General features: G+C 41.2%; 2 protein-coding genes and 1 long non-coding RNA gene across 6 annotated transcripts in view; 2 read left to right on the top strand and 1 right to left on the bottom strand.

The window, feature by feature from the left end:
- Window positions 1–12,687, top strand: part of cpne1 (copine I) — a 57,220-nt gene extending 44,533 nt beyond the window's left edge. For 3 of the 4 annotated variants that reach the window (XM_023995783.2, XM_023995781.2, XM_023995782.2), the window contains exons 15-16: window positions 9,497–9,733; window positions 9,980–12,687. In XM_023995783.2, coding sequence (XP_023851551.1) covers window positions 9,497–9,733; window positions 9,980–10,093 — 351 coding nt within the window. In that variant the 3' untranslated portion in view covers window positions 10,094–12,687. The remainder of the gene's footprint in view (window positions 1–9,496; window positions 9,734–9,979) is intronic. The other variant, XM_023995784.2, reaches the window with a different exon arrangement.
- A 1,751-nt stretch (window positions 12,688–14,438) lies between these two features.
- LOC111970609 (uncharacterized) lies at window positions 14,439–15,885 on the bottom strand. The gene is made up of 2 exons (XR_002878132.2): window positions 15,207–15,885; window positions 14,439–15,058 (listed from the first exon to the last, which is right to left on the bottom strand). It is a non-coding gene; the product is annotated as an uncharacterized lncRNA (long non-coding RNA).
- A 3,465-nt stretch (window positions 15,886–19,350) lies between these two features.
- fer1l4 (fer-1 like family member 4) overlaps window positions 19,351–22,433 on the top strand; it is a 109,002-nt gene continuing 105,919 nt past the window's right edge. Inside the window, exons 1-2 of the mRNA XM_023995786.2 lie at window positions 19,351–19,555; window positions 22,357–22,412. Of these exons, the coding sequence (XP_023851554.1) occupies window positions 19,477–19,555; window positions 22,357–22,412 (135 nt within the window). The 5' untranslated portion in view covers window positions 19,351–19,476. The remainder of the gene's footprint in view (window positions 19,556–22,356; window positions 22,413–22,433) is intronic.

Below are 22,433 nucleotides of genomic sequence, written 5' to 3' on the forward strand. Positions count from 1 at the left end.
GAGTAAGATGGCTAAGGAGATGGAGAGAACACCAGTCTGGATTACATCGTCAAACTAGTAAGGGCAACCATGAATGGCATCAGACAGGAGACGCGTCCAACCATGATGTATACTGGTAAGATAGGCTAGCTAGCTACATTTTCAGATATTACACGTTTCTAATTTTGACAGTGGTTTCAATTCAAGTGTACTGTTAGATAGCTAGCGACCCCATCAGCTAATATTAGCTAACGTTATGCGTATGATCTTATTCTTCGTATCTCAGACACATTTGCTTGATTAGTTATAGCCATATAACCTGGTTGGTTAGAATAACTGATTTAATTTTTGAGCGCTCAACACCGGTTGAATATGTCCTGTGTCAGTAAACGTTGGCAACAAAGCGTAATTCAATTGTAGCCAGCAGCACTGTTAGTCACCAACACTCTGGGTAACGTGAAAAATGCCTAACCAGCTCTGCTAGGGTGAGTAAAATGGTCAGAGTGGGGTGTTCTCTCATTATGTGTATGGAAGTAGCTAGCCAATGTTAGCCAGCCTGACTGTCGTTGTGAGGTCAGAGCTTTTGGAACAACCCTACTTATTGGCCAGAGAGCACAGAGAGCACAATCTGACAGCACAGTTGCCGTCACCAACGCTCTGGATAACAAAGCAGCCTAACCAGCTCTGCTAGGGCGTGTAATGTTCAGTGAGCTGTTCACTCACTCACTCTCATATATTTATATATAGTAGCTGGCAAGTTAGTACAGAACGCTCGGATCAACCCTTAAAGAGATGGGTGGGGCTAAGGCTTAAGAGGGTGTGAACAATGCTGAATGGGTGTAGACAAAGGGCTCTCCAATAGTAGTGCCAAAACATTGAAAGACTTTCTCAAAAGGGAGTTTACAAGTTGATCAACTTTTAAAGCATAATTACTTTCCCATTGTTTCCTCAAATGCTGTGTATGATATACCATTTTGTAGCTCTGCGTCTCTATTTTTATCCAATGTAAAAAAAAAAACAGATTCATATGTTGCTACATAAGATCGAATCCAGGCGGTGAGTCATATTTTTTTAGGAATGCCCATCTCTGTGGTAGGCCTACCTTTTGTAAAACCCCCCAAAAGACGTCCAGACAGTACCAAAAAAAGACGTTTGTCTGTGCTTACTGGGGTCTAGCCTACCATGTCGGTCCGCAGTTACATTTTATAAATGCCCATCCATATGGTAAGCCCACCGTTTGTAAAACAGGCCATTGCATTGGCTTTATTAGTCCTGATTCCTGTGACTAATCAATTTGGCTATTTAAGCTCTGAATATCAGCTACCCAACGTTATCAGAAGGAGTTATCTTGAGCAATATGTTTACACGGTGGGAAATGCAGAAGTTTTTTAAAATGTTTTTCTCTATGATCAGCTCGTAAAATATTTATGGATACAAACTTGAAACCACTGATCATGACAAAGTAGCCCACTAGATGAAACCCACTAGATGAGTAGCCTGATTGTTCATTCCATATTGTAAATTTTTACTTTGTCCTGTTTTTAGGATATGTTAGTTAACATGTCAGCTCGTGTTATATTTCATTGGGCACCATTTTAGGTTAGGCTATTTGATCGTAGAAACCTGCATGATGCAAAAAGTTTCCGTCTCATTACATTGACATACATTTTATCTCCAGCGTGTAGGCTACAGAAAAGGCCACATATTCTTTCTACCATATGCTATATGATTTATGGTCATTTCTTTGACGGAATGTTGGTGGAGCATCACAGTGCTGCGTCTCCAACAGCACCCTGGAGAGGCGCGCTGGGAATGGACAAGATAAATCATTTGCATCCCTGCCTTTGACAAAATGGGCAATGGTTATCATAGAACATCACTCACCTAAAAAGCCCATATGCCACTGGTTGAGAGAAATTATCATTGTTTTTGGGCAGAATTATGTGAAGTTGTTGTTGGAGGTGCGTCTTGGTCAGTTTAGCCCTGATGTTTAACATGTTTTTTCACCATTTCAACTGCAGCAGTTAATTGAATGTGTGTGTAAAATCAGGATTGGCTGATTGTAACTGTGTGCCCCTCCCACCAATTTGAGTTGATGAAATACAGGTCTATATGTCTTTGGAAGGAGAGAGGTAGTTGGAAGCAAGGTTAGAGGAGAGCGGTAGTTGGAAGCAAGGTTAGAGGAGAGCATGTTTGCTAGATTGAGCTTTTTGATCTTCTAATCCTTGTTTTAGCTCTTAGCCTAATTTTTTACCTGTTGTATTGATCTAATTAATGACAAATTTGATATTTTTAGAGAGAAACTGTTCCTGACTTCAAGGAAACTTTTTTATGTGTACAAGGTAACCGCCAACTTTGTCACATTTTCTTTAGTCAAGAAGGCTAATTTAGAAAGCAATTTTTTCCCTAAGCGTTTTGAGTTGTCAATGTGGCGTATCTCATTGTGGGGGGGGGGGGGGGGGGGGGGGAATATATATATATTGTTCTTAAACCAAATGTTGAATAGACATGCACACAAATTAATTAATGCAGGGAAGGGGAATAATAGCCTACTAAATAATACATTTAAGGGTTCACGGATCGGCTCTCGGGAAACAATTCTATGTGAATGGGTCGGGTTATGGAGAAAAATCTGTCCTGATGTCGGGTTTTGGGTGGTGCTTGAAATGTGGGTGCGGGTGCGGTTTAAAACAAAACGGACCCATGCAGGACTCTAGACCACATGCAACACCTCTCTTCCACCCTCCTTCCTCTCATGAAAGAAAATAGACTGGAGACCAGGAGAAACCGTCATCCATGGTTCCGGTTTTCTTAAACTGAGACTCTGGCATATGATGTTGCCACGAGCAGCATGATACTGTACATGAGTGTGATGTAAAATGTTGCAATATCAGAAGATGTGCGCGTCATGCTTTTTGAAAAGTGATGGCCGCAAGGCCAAAACAGTTGACGTTTAGCCCCGCGCTTCAACACTCTTAGTCGTTTTGGAAATCGACCCCAATGTTGGGGTTTACTTTGCATTGCTGGCTCCACCTTTTAAATGGCTACTGCTAAGTTGAATAAACTTTAGCCACTGCTAATCAAAAAATAATGGGTGTGCGAAGAGCAGAGGCAGAAGCACAGTGGCAAAAAAATAAGTAAAGGAACCTAGGAGGAAAACCTAGAGGAGAAAAAGGGAGCTTGATCAGCACGGGTCCGGGATAAGGTAGCACGTACTCCGAAGTCAGGCCATGGTTTCAAAGCTGCAGTCGGAACAGCAGCACGGGATCAGCAGCACGACAAGGTGGATTGGGGACGGGAACAGCCAGGAATCATTGTGCCAGATTGTCCTTAGGCACGGTCCTAGGTGCTCAGCCTCCTGGAGGGGAGACTGGGAGAGAGCAAAATGGAGTGGATTGATTTATAGTTACTGTTTTGGCTACACAGTTCGAACATAACGACTTCCAATCAATCCTATTGTTTTTGTGCAGTGTTGGATAAAGTTGACTCAAGTTAGCGGTGACTATTTAAAATAATCCAAACCATGAATGAAAGTTAATCCTAGCGCTATAGACTCCCTTCAAAAAATAAAATATATTATTTAGCTATCTAATAAACTGATCATGGCTGGGGTCATATTTTTCCATTTAGAAAGAGGATGCCCAATGCAGATGACCCTCTTAGTGCCTTTATGGTAGTCAAACAATAGATACATTTTGAGATATAGTGCCTTCATAAAATATTCACACCCCTTGACTTTTTCCACATTTTGTGTTAGAGACTGAATTTAAAATGGATTAAATGTTGTCACTGGCTGACACACAATACCCCACAATGACAGAGGAATCATGTTTTGTTGAATTTTTACAAATGAATAAACCATTTAAAGCTGACTCAATAAGTATTCAACCCCTTTGTTTTGGCAAACCTAAAAATGTGCTTAATCAGTTGCAATAATAGTATTTATTTTTATTACTTTTACCCCTTTTTCTTCCCAATTTCGTGATATCCAATTGGTACTTAGTCTTGTCCCATCGCTCCAACTCCTGTACAACTTCAGGAGAGGCGAAGGTCGAAAACCAATGCGTCCCCCGAAACATGACCCTGCCAAGCCGCAGTGCTTATTGACACACTGCTCGCTTAACCCGGAAGCCAGCCGCACCAATGTGTCAGAGAAAACTCTGTACAACTGGTGACCGAAGTCCGCTTTCAGGCGCCCTGCCCGCCACTAGGAGTCGCTAGAGCGTGATGGGACAAGGACATCCTGGCCGGCCAAACCTTCCCCTAACCCGGATGACGCTGGACCAATTGTTCGCCGCCTCATGGGTCTCCCGGTCACGGCCGATCGAACCCGGGGCTGTAGTGACGCCTCGTGCACTGCGATGCAGTGCCTTAGACTGCTGTGCCACTCGTGAGGCCCCAATAATAGTGTTTAACATGATTTTTAATGACTACCTCATCTCTGTACCCCACACAATTATCTGTAAGGTCCCTCAGTTTAGCAGTGAATTTCAAACAGATTAAACTACAAAGACCAGGGAGTTTATTTTTATTTTTAAAGTAGACATTTCAGCATGGTGAAGTTATTTATTACACTTTGGACTGTGTATCAATACACCCAGTCACTACAAAGATACAGGCGTCCTTCCTAACTCGGTTGCCGGAGAGGAAGGAAACAACTCAGGGATTTCACCACAAGGCCAATAGCAACAGTTAGAGTTTAATGGCTGTGATAGGAGAACTGAGGATGGACCAACAACATTGTAGTTACTCCACAATACTAACCTAATTGACAGAGTGAAAAGGAAGTCTGTACAGAATAAAAATATTCCAAAACATGCATCCTGTTTGCAAAGAAGGTACTAAAGTAAAACTGCAAAAATGTGGCAAAGCAATTCACTTTTTGTTGTGAATCGAAACTATTATGTTTGGGGCAACTCCAAGACATTACTGAGGAACACTCTCCATATTTCCAAGCGTAGTCGTGGCAGCATCATGTTATGTGTTTGCTTGTAATCTTTAAGGACTGTGGCGTTTTTCAGGATAAAACTGAATGGACCAAAGCACAGGCAAAATCCTAGAGGAAAGCCTGGTTGTCTGCTTTCCACCAGACACTGGGAGATGAATTCATCTTTCATCATGACAATAACCTGAAACATAAGGCCAAATCTACGCTGGAGTTACTTATCAAGACACTGAATGTAGGGCTGGGCGATATATCGAATTAGAGTGTATATTTTTGCGCGATATTCCAAATGCCTCTATTGCAGAATCAATTTTTTGTTTTTATGAGCGTTTATTATATGTCCGCTTGTTCTCATGTCTTTTTGGTCTTGTTCGCTCCTTCTGTGCTGGGCACCCTCCCATTTACACCAGATATATGTATATAATGACAAGAAGCCCATGTCTCCGCCCTAACAATGGGAGTCGTTGTCCGAAAGGCAAGAAAGCAGGTGACCAGCTTAGTTTCAAAATAAGCGCATATAAATAGATTGGGCTTATTTTGAACAGATTTTGGTGAGAGTGAAACCTCTGGCTCCTCCTTGTCCCAAGCCCTCCCCCTACCACTCACAACAACAAAGATGAGCGATCACGGGGGGCGCTAGTGCGCACTACATGGAGTAGACGCTTCTCCGACTAACTCCTCCTCACCCTTGCTTAAATTTGATTTAAATTCCACTTACACGACCAAACTGATACAATGAGCAACTCCATGAGAAACACGACCAAGGGTAAACTAATTAATCCAAAAACAACCGGAAAGAAACACGGCAAGTCTCCACCACAGCACGAGGAGGCTTGCGTTAGCCTGGCCATAATGGCTAGCATGGCTAACCCTGACTCGGAGCCCTCACCGACTATTATATTAGCAGCTATCAAGAAAATGGAAGAGGGCATGAACGCTCGATTTAATCATCTCGACTCATCCATACAGTCAGTGCAAGCCTGCCTGGCTGAACATACAACCCGCATTATTGATCTGAAAGGAAACAGGTGACCACGAGACACGAATCACCACCCTCGAGGGACAGAATGAAAAGCTACTAACAGCAAACAAAGCTATGAAACTCAAGCTAATTGACCTAGAGGGACGTTCAAGGCGTTCGAATATCAAAATCACAAGCTTGGAAGAAAAAATTAAGAAGGGCAGACTAACACAGTTCGTGGCAGAATTTATACCAAAACTGTTAGGGATTGACAATTTCATCCAAGGCCTAAAAGTGGACTGAGCGCACCACATCGGTGTGCGCTCCGCTACGCGGCCCCGCGTCATGATTGCCAAAATACACCACGACCCCGAAAAGGAAAAGATTCTGCGCCTGTCCCGCCAGCAATTCCCCCTGTCCTTCAACGGAGCTCAGGTTAACATATACCCAGACTACACTGCTGAGGTAACCAAGCAGCGCCAGGTCTTTGATGGAGCTAGGAAGAAACTCAGAGATGTGGGAATCAGACACGGTCTCCTCTTCCCTGCTTGGCTGATTCTTACCCATGGTACGGTAGAGAAGGTGTTCGAAAAACCACAGGATGCCTAGTCTTTCATTGACAGGATTACTACTATAGCCACCAACTCCTAGGACCAATAGGGCTGTCCCGAGTAGCTGTTCACTGTGATGCGTAGGATGGATTATCCCACCATTTTCAGATATGACAGCGCTTTCATAGTCCTACCGGTGGGTAAAACTGCACCTGACTGATTTCCCTGTTCCAGTAGGGACATGTTGACTACATTGTTTGGCTCAATTCAGTTATTTTATAAGAGCAATTGTTATTGACATAAGGGTGAGGGGGCCCAGTCGGCCCACCTGAAGGTACGCTAAATTAGTTTCATTATAAATTGGTTAGCAAGCCTATGCCTCCCTGTAGTGTCCAGCAGTTCCACAGTGTTTATGGCGGAATTTATATTTTTCATGTGTCCTTTGCTCTTTATGTGTTGCTCCAACACTACTGCTACAATTGTAATGTATTTGAGGACCAAATAATTATTTCTTATGGCTATTGATATCTCTACTACTTTGCCACAGTGTGGCGACATTACCCTTTCGTGGAATGTACGAGGTTTGAGAACGAATTTGAAGAGTTTTTTTCCCATTTGAAATCTTTATCTGGAGATATGTTTCTACAAGAAACTCACATAAAGCATACTGAGCAATGGAGATTAAAATGTTGTTGGGTATCACAGATTTATCAATCAACTTTTTCATCCAAGGCTAGAGGTGTAGCCATATTATTTCGAAAAACTGTCCCATTCAAACATATTTCAACTATAAGCTCTTTATTATAGTAATAGGCCATATTCTATCACGACATGTAACATTTTAAAATCTTTGTGTAACAGTATAACTTTAGTCCGTCCCCTCGCCCCGACCCGGGCGCGAACCAGGGACCCTCTGCACACATCAACAACAGTCACCCACGAAGCGTCGTTACCCATCGCTCCACAAAAGCCGTGGCCCTTGCAGAGCAAGGAGAACCACTACTTCAAGGTCTCAAAGCGAGTGACGTCACCGATTTGAAATGCTATTAGCGCGCACCACCGCTGACTAACTAGCCATTTCACATCCGTTACATATGCACCGAACTTTGATGACCCAGGGTTCTTTCGCAATGTCTTCAATCGCTTACCAGATTTATCAACCACACGTTTAATTACAGGCGGAGATTTTAACTGCATTTTGGATCCTTATATGGATAGGCTTCCTACTTGCCCTACCACTTCAAAGAATTTCACTACTGTCTTGAATCATTTAATTGGTGACTCCGGGTTGCTGGCCTTCTAGGCAGAGTCGTGAAGAAAAAGCCATATCTCAGACTGGCCAATAAAAAGAAAAGATTAAGATGGGCAAAAGAACACAGACACTGGACAGAGGAACTCTGCCTAGAAGGCCAGCATCCCGGAGTCGCCTCTTCACTGTTGACGTTGAGACTTGTGTTTTGAGGGTACTTTTTAATGAAGCTGCCAGTTGAGAACTTGTCAGGCATCTGTTTCTCAAACTAGACACTCTAATGTACTTGTCCTCTTGCTCAGTTGTGCACCGGGGCCTCCCACTCCTTTTTCTATTCTGGTTAGAGCCAGTTTGCGCTGTTCTGTGAAGGGAGTGGTACACACCGTTGTACAAGATCTTCAGTTTCTTGGCAATTTCTCACATGGAATAGCCTTCATTTCTCAGAACAAGAATAGACCGACGAGTTTCAGAAGAAAGTCTTTGTTTCTGGCCATTTTGAGCCTGTAATCGAATCCACAAATGCTGACGCTCCAGATACTCAACTAGTCTAAAGAAGCCCGTTTTTATTGCTTCTTTAATCAGGACAACAGATTTCAGCTGTGCTAACATAATTGCAAAAGGGTTTTCTAATGATAAATTAGCCTTTTAAAATGATAAACTTGGATTAGCTAACACAACGTGCCATTGGAACACAGGAGTGATGGTTGCTGATAATGGGCCCCTCTACACTTATGTAGATATTCCATTAAAAATCAGCCGTTTCCAGCTACAATAGTAATTTACAACATTAACAATGTCTACACTGTATTTCTGATCAATTTGCTGTTATTTTAATGGACAAAATATATATATTTTAAATTAAAAAACAAGGACATTTCTGAGTGACCCCAAACTTTGGAACGGGAGTGTATATATTTTTGTCTTTGTTAGAACAGAGTCTCTGGCACACTTATTTATTTAATGTTTACAATTTTTTTTAACCATTTATAACAGTGTAATCTAACAGCAACCGTTCGGCGAACATAATACTCAAGAAACGCTTGCTTGTATACCCTCCTTTTTCTTGATCTCCAGTATTTTACTTTGTTGTGGAAACTGTCTTCCACAGATCTGACTTCCCCATTCCCTCCTGAGCAACCAGTAAACATACACCCGTTTCGAGTTTCTTATTCACGTCCTCCACATCCATTTTGCTGTCACTTGTTAAAGCATGTGTTTGACGTTTGTGATAACCAATTTATTGATGTGATTATGACAGGATAGGACAGGACCTGTTGGTCACATGCATGCGATGCTTCCATGTTTCACGTAAAGAGCCGAGGGTTGCGGGAATAGGAATTTCTGCTATTTGGAATTTATGTTGCAGCTTCAGCATGGACAGCACAATAAACACTTGCAGTGGTGCCTTTTTTGCTGCAGTAGGGAGGAGAGCAAGACAATTCATTATTTAAACAAACAGTGTGCTTAAAGCATCAGACAAGCTCAGTGCATATGTAGTTGATTTTATTCAAACACATACTGTGTGTGTCTATATATGGAAAAATATGTTTAAATATTTCGACCAATCAATTGGTCGAAAGAACAGAACGACTCTCGGTTGACCTAAGATTTGTTGTTGGGGACAGCCCTAATGTACAAACATGATACAAATCAGACATTTGCAGTAGACGGGCTACGCAACCATTTTGAAAATAGTGTCTCAGAATGAACACAGTGGATAGTGGAAGAATTTGCCTTGTCTACCTCGTGTTCATTGCAAACTGAATGACATTTAACAAACTTTTCTGTCCGCTGCTTTTAATTTCCCTCAGCAATACTTTGTCCTGCTCATCATCACCGATGGGGAGATCACGGACATGGACCAGACCCGGGACGCTATCGTCAAGGCCTCACGCCTGCCCATGTCCATCATCATCATCGGGGTGGGCGAAGCCAACTTCAAGGCAATGGAGCTGCTAGATGGAGACGAAGGCATACTCAAGTCCCTGAGTGGCGAACCCGTGGCCAGGGACATTGTACAGTTTGTGCCCTTCAGACAGTTTGCCAATGTATGTTTATTTTAGTCTGTGGTTGTGTCATTGTGCAGTGTGCAGTGTGTTGTCAGTACCACTGAGAAGATTCTCGATGGAACATCACTTTAGTCTGTAATAGTATCAGTGGGTAGTGAAGCACCATTCCATACCACTTTGGTAAAATATTGACAGATTTGACATACTTTTCTATCTTGAGTTTGTTTGTTTTGTTGCCCCGCTGTTGGCACTCTTCCCATCACACTGTTATTCTGTCCTCTGCAGGATCCTAAGGAAGCCCTCGCCCAGAGCGTCTTGGCTGAAGTGCCAAATCAACTCGTGTCCTACTTCAAGATGCTGAAACTAGATCCAGTCAATGTTGCTGCCCTCAAGGCTTAGTGGAGCAAGCAGAACTGCAGCGCTTCCCCTTCCTAGCCACACGAGGGCGCCAACACACCACACAGGGAAATGAGTAGGCCCACTATCAGAAGTGTAAATCACATCCTGGAATTACTGTGTCAATGCTCATTGTGCCTTTTTGATACCAATTATGACCACATGTAACCGTATTTTCTATTTTATTTTCTACAATCATAGATATTTCTTATTCTTTTCTGCTTCAGATATTCTTCTTTCATTCCTCTGAGTCTGGAATTAACAAGGAGTTCAACAATGGTGATGATCCAAAATTGGGGAAAAGGAGGGCTTTAATGCATTTCATGAAATGCACCTTCAAAACATTTGATGGAATAAAGTAGGCTACTCGCGCAACAAGAAAGGTTTAACTGGTGGTGTGTGTAATATATACACTACCGTTCAAAAGTTTGGGGTCACTTAGAAATGTCCTTGTTTTTGAAAGAAAGGCACATTTTTTGTCCATTTAAACTAACATCAAACTGATCAGAAATACAGTGTAGACATTGTTAATGTTGTAAATGACTATTGTAGCTGGAAACGCCAGATTTTTTAATGGAATATCTACATAGGCGTACAGAGGCCCATGATCAGCAACCATCACTCCATTGTTCCAATGGCACGTTGTGATCGCTAATCCAAGTTTATCAGATTAAAAGGCTAATTGATCATTAGGAAACCCTTTTGCAATTATGTTAGCACAGCTGCAAACTCCGCTACCAGATGCCTCACAAGTCCTCAACTGGCAGCTTAATTAAATAGTACCCGCAAAACACCAGTCTCAACGTCAACAGTGAAGTCTTCTAGGCAGAGTTCATCTGTCCAGTGTCTGTTCTTTTGCCCATCTTAATCTTTTCTTTTTATTGGCCAGTCTGAGGTATGTTTTTTTCTTTGCAACTCTGCCTAGAAGGCCAGCATCCCGGAGTCGCCTCTTCACTGTTGACGATGAGATTGGTGTTTTGCGGGTACTATTTAATTAAGCTGCCAGTTGAGGACTTGTGAGGCGTCTGTTTCAAGTCCGTTAAGATCAAGTTCTTACAATGACTGCCTACCCCGTCCAAACCCGGACGACGCTGGGCCAATTGTGCGCTGCCCAATCACGGACAGTTGTGATACAGCCTGGAATCGAACCAGGGTCTGTAGTGATGCCTCTAGCACTGAGAAGCAGTGCCTTAGACCGCTGCGCCTCTTGGTAGCTATCTTATGTGCCTTTTACTAAGGACTGGCTTCCATCTGGCAACTCTACCATAAAGGCCTGATTGGTGGAATGCTGCCGAGATCGTTGTCCTTCTGGAAAGTTCTCCATAGAGGAATTCTAGAGCCCTGTCAGAGTGACCATTGGTCACCTCCCTGGTCAAGGCCCTTTTCCCCCGATTGCTCAGTTTGGCCAGGCGGGCAGCTCTGGGACGAGTCTTGGTGGTTCCAAACTTCTTCCATTTAAGAATGATGGAGGCCACTGGTCTTGGGAACCTTCAATGCTGCAGACATTTTTTGGTATCCTTCCCCAGATCTGTGCCTCGACACAATCCTGTCTCGTAGCGCTATAGACAATTCCTTCGACCTCATGGCTTGGTTTTTGCTCTGACATGCACTGTCAACTGTGGGACCTCATATAGACAGGTGTGTGCCTTTCCAAATCAATTGATTTGACTCAAATCAAATTGTAGAAACATCTCAAGGATGATCAATGGAAACTGGATGCACCTGAGCTCAATTTCGAGTCTCATCGCAAAGGGTCTGAATAGTTATGTAAAGAAGGTATTTCTGTTTTATTTTTTATAAATGTGCAAAAATATCTAAAAACCTGTTCGCTTTGTCATTATGGGATATTGTGTGTAAATTGATGAAGGAAAAAATCTATTTAATCTATACTGAAGTGTCATACCTACAAAAATGACTGTCCCCAGTTATGTTTACATGTTGGCGTTTGTGACGTATCCACTTTCCAAGCATATTAACTGCAAGGTGGTGTATAACATCAGCTCTCATACAGTGCATTCAGGAAAGTAGTCAGACCCCTTTAACTTGTTCCAAGTTGTGGAAACAGTCAAGGAGTCTGAATAGTTTCTGAATGCAGAGAGCTGATGTTATACACCACCTTGCAGTTAATATGCTTGGAAAGTGGACGTGTCACAAATGCCAAAATGTAAACATAACTGGGGACACAGTCATTTTTGTAGGTTTGAAAGAATAGCTAGCAAAATACAGGTAACTAACTCGAAATCAATCTAGCCAGCTAACTAACTTTGAAACAAAACTGACGATGAAGTGAACGTTTTGGATGTATCCACTTTACAATGGTGTTCTCATGCTTGAGTTAGAATATCATAGAATGCTAAATCATTTTGATACATATGCTGCAATAGAATGTATGCCATGGATTATACCAAAGACGAATGAGAATTGCCTTAAGAGTAGCGCTGTAGAACTTTTCATGGATTGTGTACTACTCCCATTTAAAAAATGTATCATTATCAGGAATTGCTATTGGTCCAAATGTTGTTAGATACTTTCAACCATTCTATTTTCTTACTTTACAGAGTTGTTCCACATGAATTAAATAAAGTGGCTATGTTTGAGCGTGCTCCATTTGATTAGAACAAAACTTGCACGCATATTTACTAGGGGTGAAACGGTTCACAAAACTCACGGTTCGGTACGTTTTCAATATATCGACAAAATAAATGCCTGAGAAATATGTAATTTGTATTTAGATTTTCCATTTGTTGTGATAGTAAACATGGGTAGCTTGAATTCCCAGGAGCATATGGAAACAAAGGGACATCAAAAGACAGCAGTGCCTGCCTTATAATGTGAAATAAGATCGTAATTTAAAACAGAACTTAAACAAGAGTGCATAGTCCAGCAGCATATATCAAATAACATTATCAGATTTAAGTTTCTTTTAAGAAGATTAGTTTATCCACGTTTAAGCCCCTCGCTTTTTTCAATTTTTACTAACGACATGCCACTGACTGAGTAAAGCCAGAGTGTCTATGTATGCGGATGACTCAACACTATAAACGTCAGCTACTACAGTGACTGAAATGACTGCAGCACTCAACAAAGAGCTGCAGTTTGAGTTGGATGCAAGGAATGTTAGCCCTAAATATTTCTAAAACTAAAAGCATTGTATTTGGAACAAAACACTCACTAAACCCTAAATCTTGTAATAAATAATGTGGAAATTGAGCACGTTGAGATGACTAAACTGCTTGGAGTAACCCTAGATTGTAAACTTTCATGGTCAAAACATATTGATGCCATAGTAGCTAAGATGGGGAGAAGTCTGTCTATAATAAAGCGATGCTCTGCCTTGTTAACAACTTTATCAACACGCAGGTCCTACAGGCCCTAGTTTTGTAGCACCTTGACTACTGTTCAGTCGTGTGGTGAGGTGCCACAAAAAAGGACTTAGGAAAATTGCAATTGGCTCAGAACAGGGCAGCATGGCTGGCCCTTAGATGTACACAGAGAGCTAATATTAATAATATGCATGTCAATCTCTCCTGGCTTAAAGTGGAGGAGAGATTGACTTCATCACTACTTTTATTAATGAGAGGTATTGACATGAATGCACTGAGCTGTCTGAACTACTAGCACAAAACTCGGACAGCCATGCATACCCCACAAGACATGCCATGAGGTCTCTTCACAGTCCCCAAGTCCAGAACAGACTATGGGAGGCACACAGTACTACATAGAGCCATGACTACATGGAACTCTATTCCACATCAATTAAACTGATGCAAGCAGTAAAATTTGATTTAAAAAAAACATAAAACTTATGGAACAGCAGGGACTGAAGCAACACAAACATTGGCACAGACACACGCGATAACATACATATACATGGGTTTAGTACTGTAGATATGTGGTGGAGTAGGGGCCTGAGGACACACAGTATGTTGTGAAATCTGTGAATGTAATGTTTTAAAAATTGTGTAAACTGCCTTAATTTTGTTGGACCCCAGGAAGAGTAGCTGCTGATGGGGATCCATTACAAATCTGCAGTGAGCAGATTGACTTGCTGTGACAATGTCAGCAGCTGTGGAGAATACTTTTGCTAGGGACAGAGGTCCCAGGTACAGCCAGGGCAACATGAGGGTATATTAACTCTTTGGTTTTCCACCATGTAAGTGGATCAGCATCCAGGGGAATACAGTCCACTTCCCTGTATGAGGACACCTCTATGACCTTGACCTTTGACTTGGTTCCTGTCAAGAGAATTATGTTCTCGATGTTCATAAACTGAACTTCAATTAACTACTCAGTCTGCTAATCAGGATTTGTAACATACTGACTGAAATGAAACAGACAGAGGCCCAGCTAAAATAGTCAATAAGGTTTATTCACGGGCACGCTGGTTAGTTGTACAAAACCATTCATTTTATACTAGCTCCTTACACACATACTCTTGCAATCAAACAGAATTCATACGCACATACATTTGCACACAAACATTAGATATCCTATGCACACACTGTCCTGCTACCCAGCCGACAAAGATTAGGGGAGTCCGTGAGAATCACTCCCCGTCCTCCCTCACGATAGGGAGACCCTGGGAAGTACTCTGTGGCCCCCAGCCAAGGTCGGCACCGAATCTTGCTCAAACAGTCTGTTTTTAAGATACTATAGACATATTGTACAGATATATTGTTATACCCTAATTCTGACTAAAAACTACACTCACAGATATATAATTCTACTGACTAAAACCACACCCATCATGAATTAATTATGATTCTAATCAATTTCATACAATTATATGGTTTCAGGGTGGAGTATTCTAATCATTAATTTAAACCTATAAATTCCATCAACAGTTCCCTGCTCCTGGGTCGTGAACAACTTCCCCCAAAAGTTCAGCCATGTCAGACTTATTTTCTGGAAGAGAACCCCTGCTGTCTCTGGAGAGGGGTTGGCTCCTGTGGTATCTGTGGCTTGACCCTGCAGAATTAAATTTGATAAATTACTTTCTGAAGTGGCTTTAAAAATATGATTTGTTGTTAGAAATATCTATCAGACACTATGACAATTACAATTGTTACTTTATAATTAATTGTTAAATGACTAATTAATAAAATAAATACAACACCTGTTGTATATTGGTCACAATCTCTGCTGTGAGTTCATTGTAGACTCTCAGATGAGCAGCAGCATCCAGGTGCAGCAGAGACTTGAACCGGGGGTCCAAAGCGGTGCTCTTGTGCAAGAAGTCTTGGACACCAGGGTCAGCATATCTAGGCTCCAGGTTAACTCTGATAGCAGTCTTGACATCCCTTACTGCGGGTTCATCTTCATCAGATGCCACCATTGATTTCAGGATCATTGTTTTCATAGGCAGGACCATGGAAACTGATGGAATGATCTCAGTGCATATCAGAGTTGTAACTGTTTCGAGAGGTTTAAGTCACAATATATTTAACATTCTTCCTCACAGCTTGATCAGTCAGTGTAGAATACACTGCAACTTTCTGCTCAAGGTATCTCAACCATGTCATGGCTTGAATTCCATCTAGTAGGGACATCTTGGATTAGTTTGTGGTTTGGTAGCTTCAGCATCTCCTGTTTTGTCTTGAAAACATGTGCAGCAGTTGTGCTTTTATGAAAGAAGGATGCCACCTTCCTGATCTTTTGCTAGGAGGCGAGAGATTGTACTCACCGACGTTGCTTTTCGAGATGCTAGATTAATAACGTGAGCAAAGCATCCTATCTGTGGCCTAGAACAAAAACAAACAGTCCTGTCTGGTGCAGACACAAAACAGAAACCTTCTACCCACAAAACACAGGTGGGAAAAGGCTACCTAAGTATGGTTCTCAATCAGAGACAACGATAGACAGCTGCCTCTGATTGAGAACCACACCCGGCCAAACACATAGAAATAGACAACATAGAATGCCCACCCCAACTCACGCCCTGACCAACCAAAATAGAGACATAAAAAGGATCTCTAAGATCAGGGCGTGACAATCTTGGTCATTGATTAAGACAAAACGTTGATTTTGAGGTCATTTTGAGGTTTTAAATAATATTCTCAATCTTCTATAGGAAACATACTTATATGATAGAATTGACATTCCCATTCAAGTTGACATTCAACAGTGGGAGGACCGGTGTTGTGCCGAAAATCTCCCCCCTGCCAGAATTCCCCCATTTAATTTCCTTAATTTTGTGGCTAGAGTCAAATACTTTCTATAGAACAAGCTTCACGTCAGGATAGGCAACCGAAATTAATAATTAATGTGTGTGTGTGGGGGATAACTGGTAAACGAAAGGTTGCAAGATCGAATCCCAGAGCTGACAAGGTAAAAATCTGTCGTTCTGCCCCTGAACAAGGCAGTTAACCCACTGTTCCTAGGCCATCATTGAAAATAAGAATTTGTTCTTAACTGACTTGCCTAGTTAAATAAAGGTAATTAAAAAAAATCTAAACTGACAACGGAGTAATGAGCAGAAAGCAAGTCGCAGCACTGAAGAACGCGAAGGGGGCGAGTATTCTGGCAATGGGGAGATTTTCAGCACAACACCGGCAGCCATCTTTGTGGTAGTAGTTGGAAGTTAAGATGTCAATGCTATTTCAAGTTCAATGGTGTACCAGCTAGGGTCTGAAAGGATAGGTCCAATCTGTGAATTATATTTGTCGGATTGAAATTACACCTACCCTGTATTCAAGAGTATGCTGTGTTACAACAAAGTAATGTGTAATGTGCTTTTGAAGCCAAAGAAGGGGATTTGACGTTGTTGGTGATACACACACAGTGCATTCTGAAAGTATTTAGACCCCTTCCTCTTTTCCACATTTTGTCACGATACAACCTTATTCTAAAATGGATTAAATTGATTGGACATAATTTGGAAAGGCACACACCTGTCTATATAAGGTCCCACAGTTGACAGTGCATGTCAGAGCAAAAACCAAGCCATGAGGTCGAAGGAATTGTCTGTAGAGCTCCGAGACAGGATTGTCTTTAGGCACAGAGCTGTTGAAGGGTACCAAAAAATGGCTGCAGTATTGAAGGGCCCCAAGAACACAGTGGCCTCCATCATTCTTAAATGGAAGACGTTTTTCAAAGAGCTGAGCCGCCGGGCCAAACTGAGCAATCGGGAGAAGGGCTTTGGTCAGGGAGGTGACCAAGAACTCGATGTTCACTCTTACAGAGCTCCAGAGTTCCTGTGGAGATGGGAGAACCTTCCAGAAGGACAGCCATCTCTGCAGCACTCCATCATTCAGGCCTTTATGGTATAGTGGCTGGACGGAAGCCACTCCTTAGTAAAAGGCCCATGACAGCCCGCTTGGAGTTTGCCAAAAGGCACGTAAAGGACAAGATTCTATGGTCTGATGAAACCAAGATTGAACTCTTTGGACTGAATGCCAAGCGTCACGTCTGGAGGAAACCTGGCACCATCCCTATGGTGAAGCATGGTGGTGGCAGCATCATGCTTTGGGGATGGTTTTTAGTGGAAGGGACTGGGAGACTAGTCAGGATTGAGGGAAAGAGGAACAGAGCAAAGTACAGAGAGATCCTTGATGAAGACCTGATCCAGAACGCTCAGAACCTCAGACTAGGGCAAAGGTTCACCTTCCAACAGAACAACGACCCTAAGCACACAACCAAGACAACGCAGGAGTGGCTTCGGGACAAGTCTCTGAATGTCCTTGAGTGGTCCAGCCTAAGCCTGGACTTGAACCCGATCTAACATCTCTGGAGAGACCTGAAAATAGCTGTGCAGCGACACTCCCCATCCAACCTGACAGAGCTTGAGAGGATCTGCACAGAAGAATGGGAGAAACTCCCCAAATACAGGTGTGCCAAGCTTGTAGTGTCATACCCAAGAAGTCTCGAATGTAATCGCTGCCGAAGATGCTTCAACAAAGTACTGAGTAAAGGGTCTGAATACTTATGTAAATGTAATATTTCAGTTTATTTGTAATACATTTGCAAAAATTTCTAAAAGCCTGTTTTGGCTTTCTCGTTATGGGGTATTGTGTGTAGTTTGAGGGGGGGAAACAATTGAATACATGTTTGATTAAGGCTGTAGACAGTGATGGACCCATTAGATTAGAAAAAAGCACTTATTGACTTGTAATTCCACAGTAGCTCAATCACCCAAATCAGTGCTGCTATGAATATGCTAAACTTGTTGGGATGTTTTTTTTGGTTTAATTTAAAGGGAATCAGTTTTGCTTCTACTTCTACTGAACAACAATATAAACACAAAATGTAAAGTGTTGGTCCCGTGTTTCATAAGCTAAAATAAGAGGCCAGACATTTTCCATATGCACCAAAAGCTTATTTCTCTATTTTGTCAATTTTTATACATCCCCGTTAGTGAGCATTTGACCTTTACAAAAATAATCCATCCACTTTACAAGTGTGGCATACCAAGAAGCCAATTAAACAGCATAATCATTACACAGGTGCACTTTGTGCTTGGGACAATAAAAGGGCACTCAAGTGTGCAGTTGTCGTCACACAACTCAATGCTACAGATGTCTCAAGTTTTGATGGAGCTTGCAATTGCCATGCTGACTGCAGGAATGTCCACCAGAGTTATTGCCAGAGAATTACGGGATTGTCTGAGGAGGGGAAGGGGGGGTGCTCAGGAGTATTTCTGTCTGTAATAAAGCCCTTTTGTCGGGAAAAACCTATTCTGATTGGCTGGGCCAGTAGGTGGACCTGGCTTCCAAGTGGGCGGGCCTATCCCTGCCCAGTCATGTGAAATTCATAGCTTAGGACCTAATGCATTTATTTAAATTGACTGATTTCCTTTAATGACATCATTAAAATATTTGAAATTGTTGCATGTTGCGTTTATATTTTTGTTGAATATACTTATGAACTCAAGCCTTGAGGCGAAGGAAGCTGTATCTCCAGTCATAACTTTAAAAAAAAACGTTTTTAAAGACACCCATGTGTTTACACCAGTCGTTCTTATATGAGCAACTTAATTTATTCTAAAAACATTATTTGGAATCCAGTTGACATGGACAGACCCTCAAGGTAGGCAGGCCTATTCGGTACCTTTTTTTTATTACTATTTGGTCTTTTGATCAGATCAGCTCTTGAGTCAATAATTGAGTAAAAGATCAGATTGTGCTGCCTGTGTAAACGTAGCCTATGTGTTCTGTCTGATTGTGACTAACCAGGCTGAACAACTCCTACCTCACATTCCTCAAACATCAGGAACTTCCCCTTTAGAAAAAATACACCGTTATAGTCCCTCATTGAATCAACACCTATGTGGATAGGAGATTTCGTTCGAGGTTCAGTTGACAGCATGTGAGCTACTGGTCTCCACACTGAAACAGATCAGAGCTGTACGATGATATCTATTGGATATAGTTACATACTCAAACAGAAACATGTCTATCACTGTCAACCTGAAGAGGATCACCAATTTACCTGGGACGTATGATCGAAAAGTGGAGTTATCCTTTAGAGGTACATACGTGCAGTTATTTTGAGCTTTCAGGGATTCAGCTTTCATGAATATGTTTGATGTGATTGTTTGCCATGGATGCAACTTATCCTCTGAACATTTATTGTATTTGATTGACATGAAAGTAAATGTTTGCTTTACCTGGATATGAAACCTGAGGTTTAACTAGATGAAAGAGGATAGTTTCATATTGGGTGGTGGTGTACATTTAGTAATCTTGTCGATCCACAAGTGTTTTACAGTTGTTCTTGAATTCTGGTGACATTTGAAGCCATAAAGTGTTTGTTTATAATTACATTGTTAACAAACAATGGAGTGAATGCAACTTATCCACAAGCTTTTGGGTTCTGATCAAGTTAGACAGTTGAACTAAGTTATATTGTTTAAGAATCAATGGCTATATACAGTTGAAGTCGGAAGTTTACATACACTTAGGTTGGAGTCATTAAAACTCGTTTTTAAATCACTCCACAAATTTCTTGTTAACAAACTAGCATTTTGTCAAGTCGGTTAGGACATCTACTTTGTGCATGACACAAGTAATTGTTCCAACAATTGTTTATAGACAGATTATTTCACTTATAACTCACTGTATCACATTTCCAGTTGGTCAGAAGTTTACATACACTAAGTTGACTGCCTTTAAACAGCTTGGAAAATTACAGAACATGATGTCATGGCTTTAGAAGCTTCTGACAGGCTAATTGACATCATTTGAGTCAATTGGTGGTGTACCCGTGGATGTATTTCAAGGCCTACCTTCAAACTCAGTGCCTCTTTGCTTGACATCATGGGAATATCAAAAGAAATCAGCCAAGACCTCAGAAAAAAAATTGTAGAGCTCCACAAGTCTGGTTCATCCTTGGGAGCAATTTACAAATGCCTGAAGGTACCACGTTCATCTGTACAAACAATAGTACACAAGTATAAACACCATGGGACCACACAGCCGTCATACCGCTCAGGAAGGAGACACGTTCTGTCTCCTAGAGATGAACGTGCTTTGGTGCGAAAAGTGCAAATCAATCCCAGAACAACAGCAAAGGACCTTATGAAGATGCTGGAGGAAATGGGTACAAAAGTATATATCCATAGTAAAACGAGTCCTATATTGGCATAACCTGAAAGGCCGCTCAGCAAGGAAGAAGCCACTGCTCCAAAACCGCCATAAAAAGACATACTACGGTTTGCAACTGCACAAAGATCGTACTTTTTGGATAAATGTCCTCTAGTCTGATGAAACAAAAACACATCATTGTGTTTGGAGGAAAAAGGGGGAGGCTTGCCAGCTGTAGAACACCTTCCCAACCGTGAAGCACGGGGGTGGCAGCATCATGTTGTAGGGGTGCTTTGCTGCAGGAGGGACTGGTGCACTTCACAAAATAGATGGCATCATGGGGGAGGAAAAGTATGTGGATATATTGAAGCAACATCTCAAGACATCAGTCAGGAAGTTAAAGCTTGGTTGCAAATGGGTCTTCCAAATGGACAATGACCCCAAGCATACTTCCAAAGTTGTGGCAAAATGGCTTAAGGACAACAAAGTCAAGGTATTGGAGTGGCCATCACAAAGCCCTGACCTCAATCCTATAGAAGATTAGACTCAGTTACACCAGCTCTGTCAGGAGGAATGGGACAAAATTCTCCCAACTTATTGTGGGAAGCTTGTGGAAGGCTAACCGAAACGTTTGACCCAAGTTAAACAATTTAAAGGCAATGCTACCAAATACTAATTGAGTGTATGTAAACTTCTGACCCACTGGGAATGTGATGAAAGAAATAAAAAATGAAAGAAATAATGATCGCTACTATTATTCTGACATTTCACATTCTTAAAATAAAGTGGTGATCCTAACTGACCTAGACAGGGGATTGTTTACTAGGATGAAATGTCAGGAATTGTGAAAAACTTAATTGTGAAAAACTTAAACTTAAATGTATTTGGCTAAGGTGTATGTAAACCTTTGACTTCAACTGTATCATTCATTTAAAACTCAGAACATTTATGTAGCTATAGCAGATTGCCCCTTTAAATGACGATCAAACCATTAACCACTTAAAAATAATTTAATAGAGTGATATGATTAAGAATTTTGCTCACAATGTAATTTCCCTTCATTTAAATTGAGTTATACCAATGGCAATCAATTAAGACATCAAATGATCAATGCGATTAGCTAATAATCCTCTTTAATATAGACACCTCCCCCGATAACAGTTTGCCACTCAAGGTCCTTGTATATCTTTGTAATAGGTGATTTTCAAGGCGATAACACCAACAACAAAATCTAGGGATGATTTATATATATTTTTTAAACAAAGGTATTTTTAATAGGATTTTGTTTTTATTGATCTGTACAATACTTACTTTCTTGCATTCAAAATGATAGATATACTATAAATTCCCTAATGTCAGTACAACTGTACTGGATTACTACTGGGATGAGCCAAGTACCTTAAGCAAATCATAATGTTTTGTAGTATAAAGGACTTGCATTATGTTGTATCAATGGTAAACAGTTCAATATAAACAAAAACATGTATGATGTGTAACTATTTGCCATTTTAAAGTGTGTTTCATGGTTGCAAAGGAGGGGGACGCAAATGCCACTGCAATTCAAGAACTACCCATTCAATTACTTACAAGAAAACAGTGTCTTATTAAAACTACGGTGGTTAATATACTTATTTTCGAGTTTTTCCAGTGTAATTATGTCTACTGTTTGTTTTCTGTCCTACAGTATATTCATACAGTGTGTGTAATATGTCTCCAGTCTTCTCAGCATATTTATCCATTTTCTAGGTTTTACCCACAAAACCAAGATTCTTCAGTGTGAAAATTTAGCCATTTTCAATGAGGTAAGATCCTTCTTGAATTAA

Source organism: Salvelinus sp. IW2-2015, linkage group LG11 (genome assembly GCF_002910315.2).
Source record: "Salvelinus sp. IW2-2015 linkage group LG11, ASM291031v2, whole genome shotgun sequence".
NCBI lineage: Eukaryota > Metazoa > Chordata > Actinopteri > Salmoniformes > Salmonidae > Salvelinus > Salvelinus sp. IW2-2015.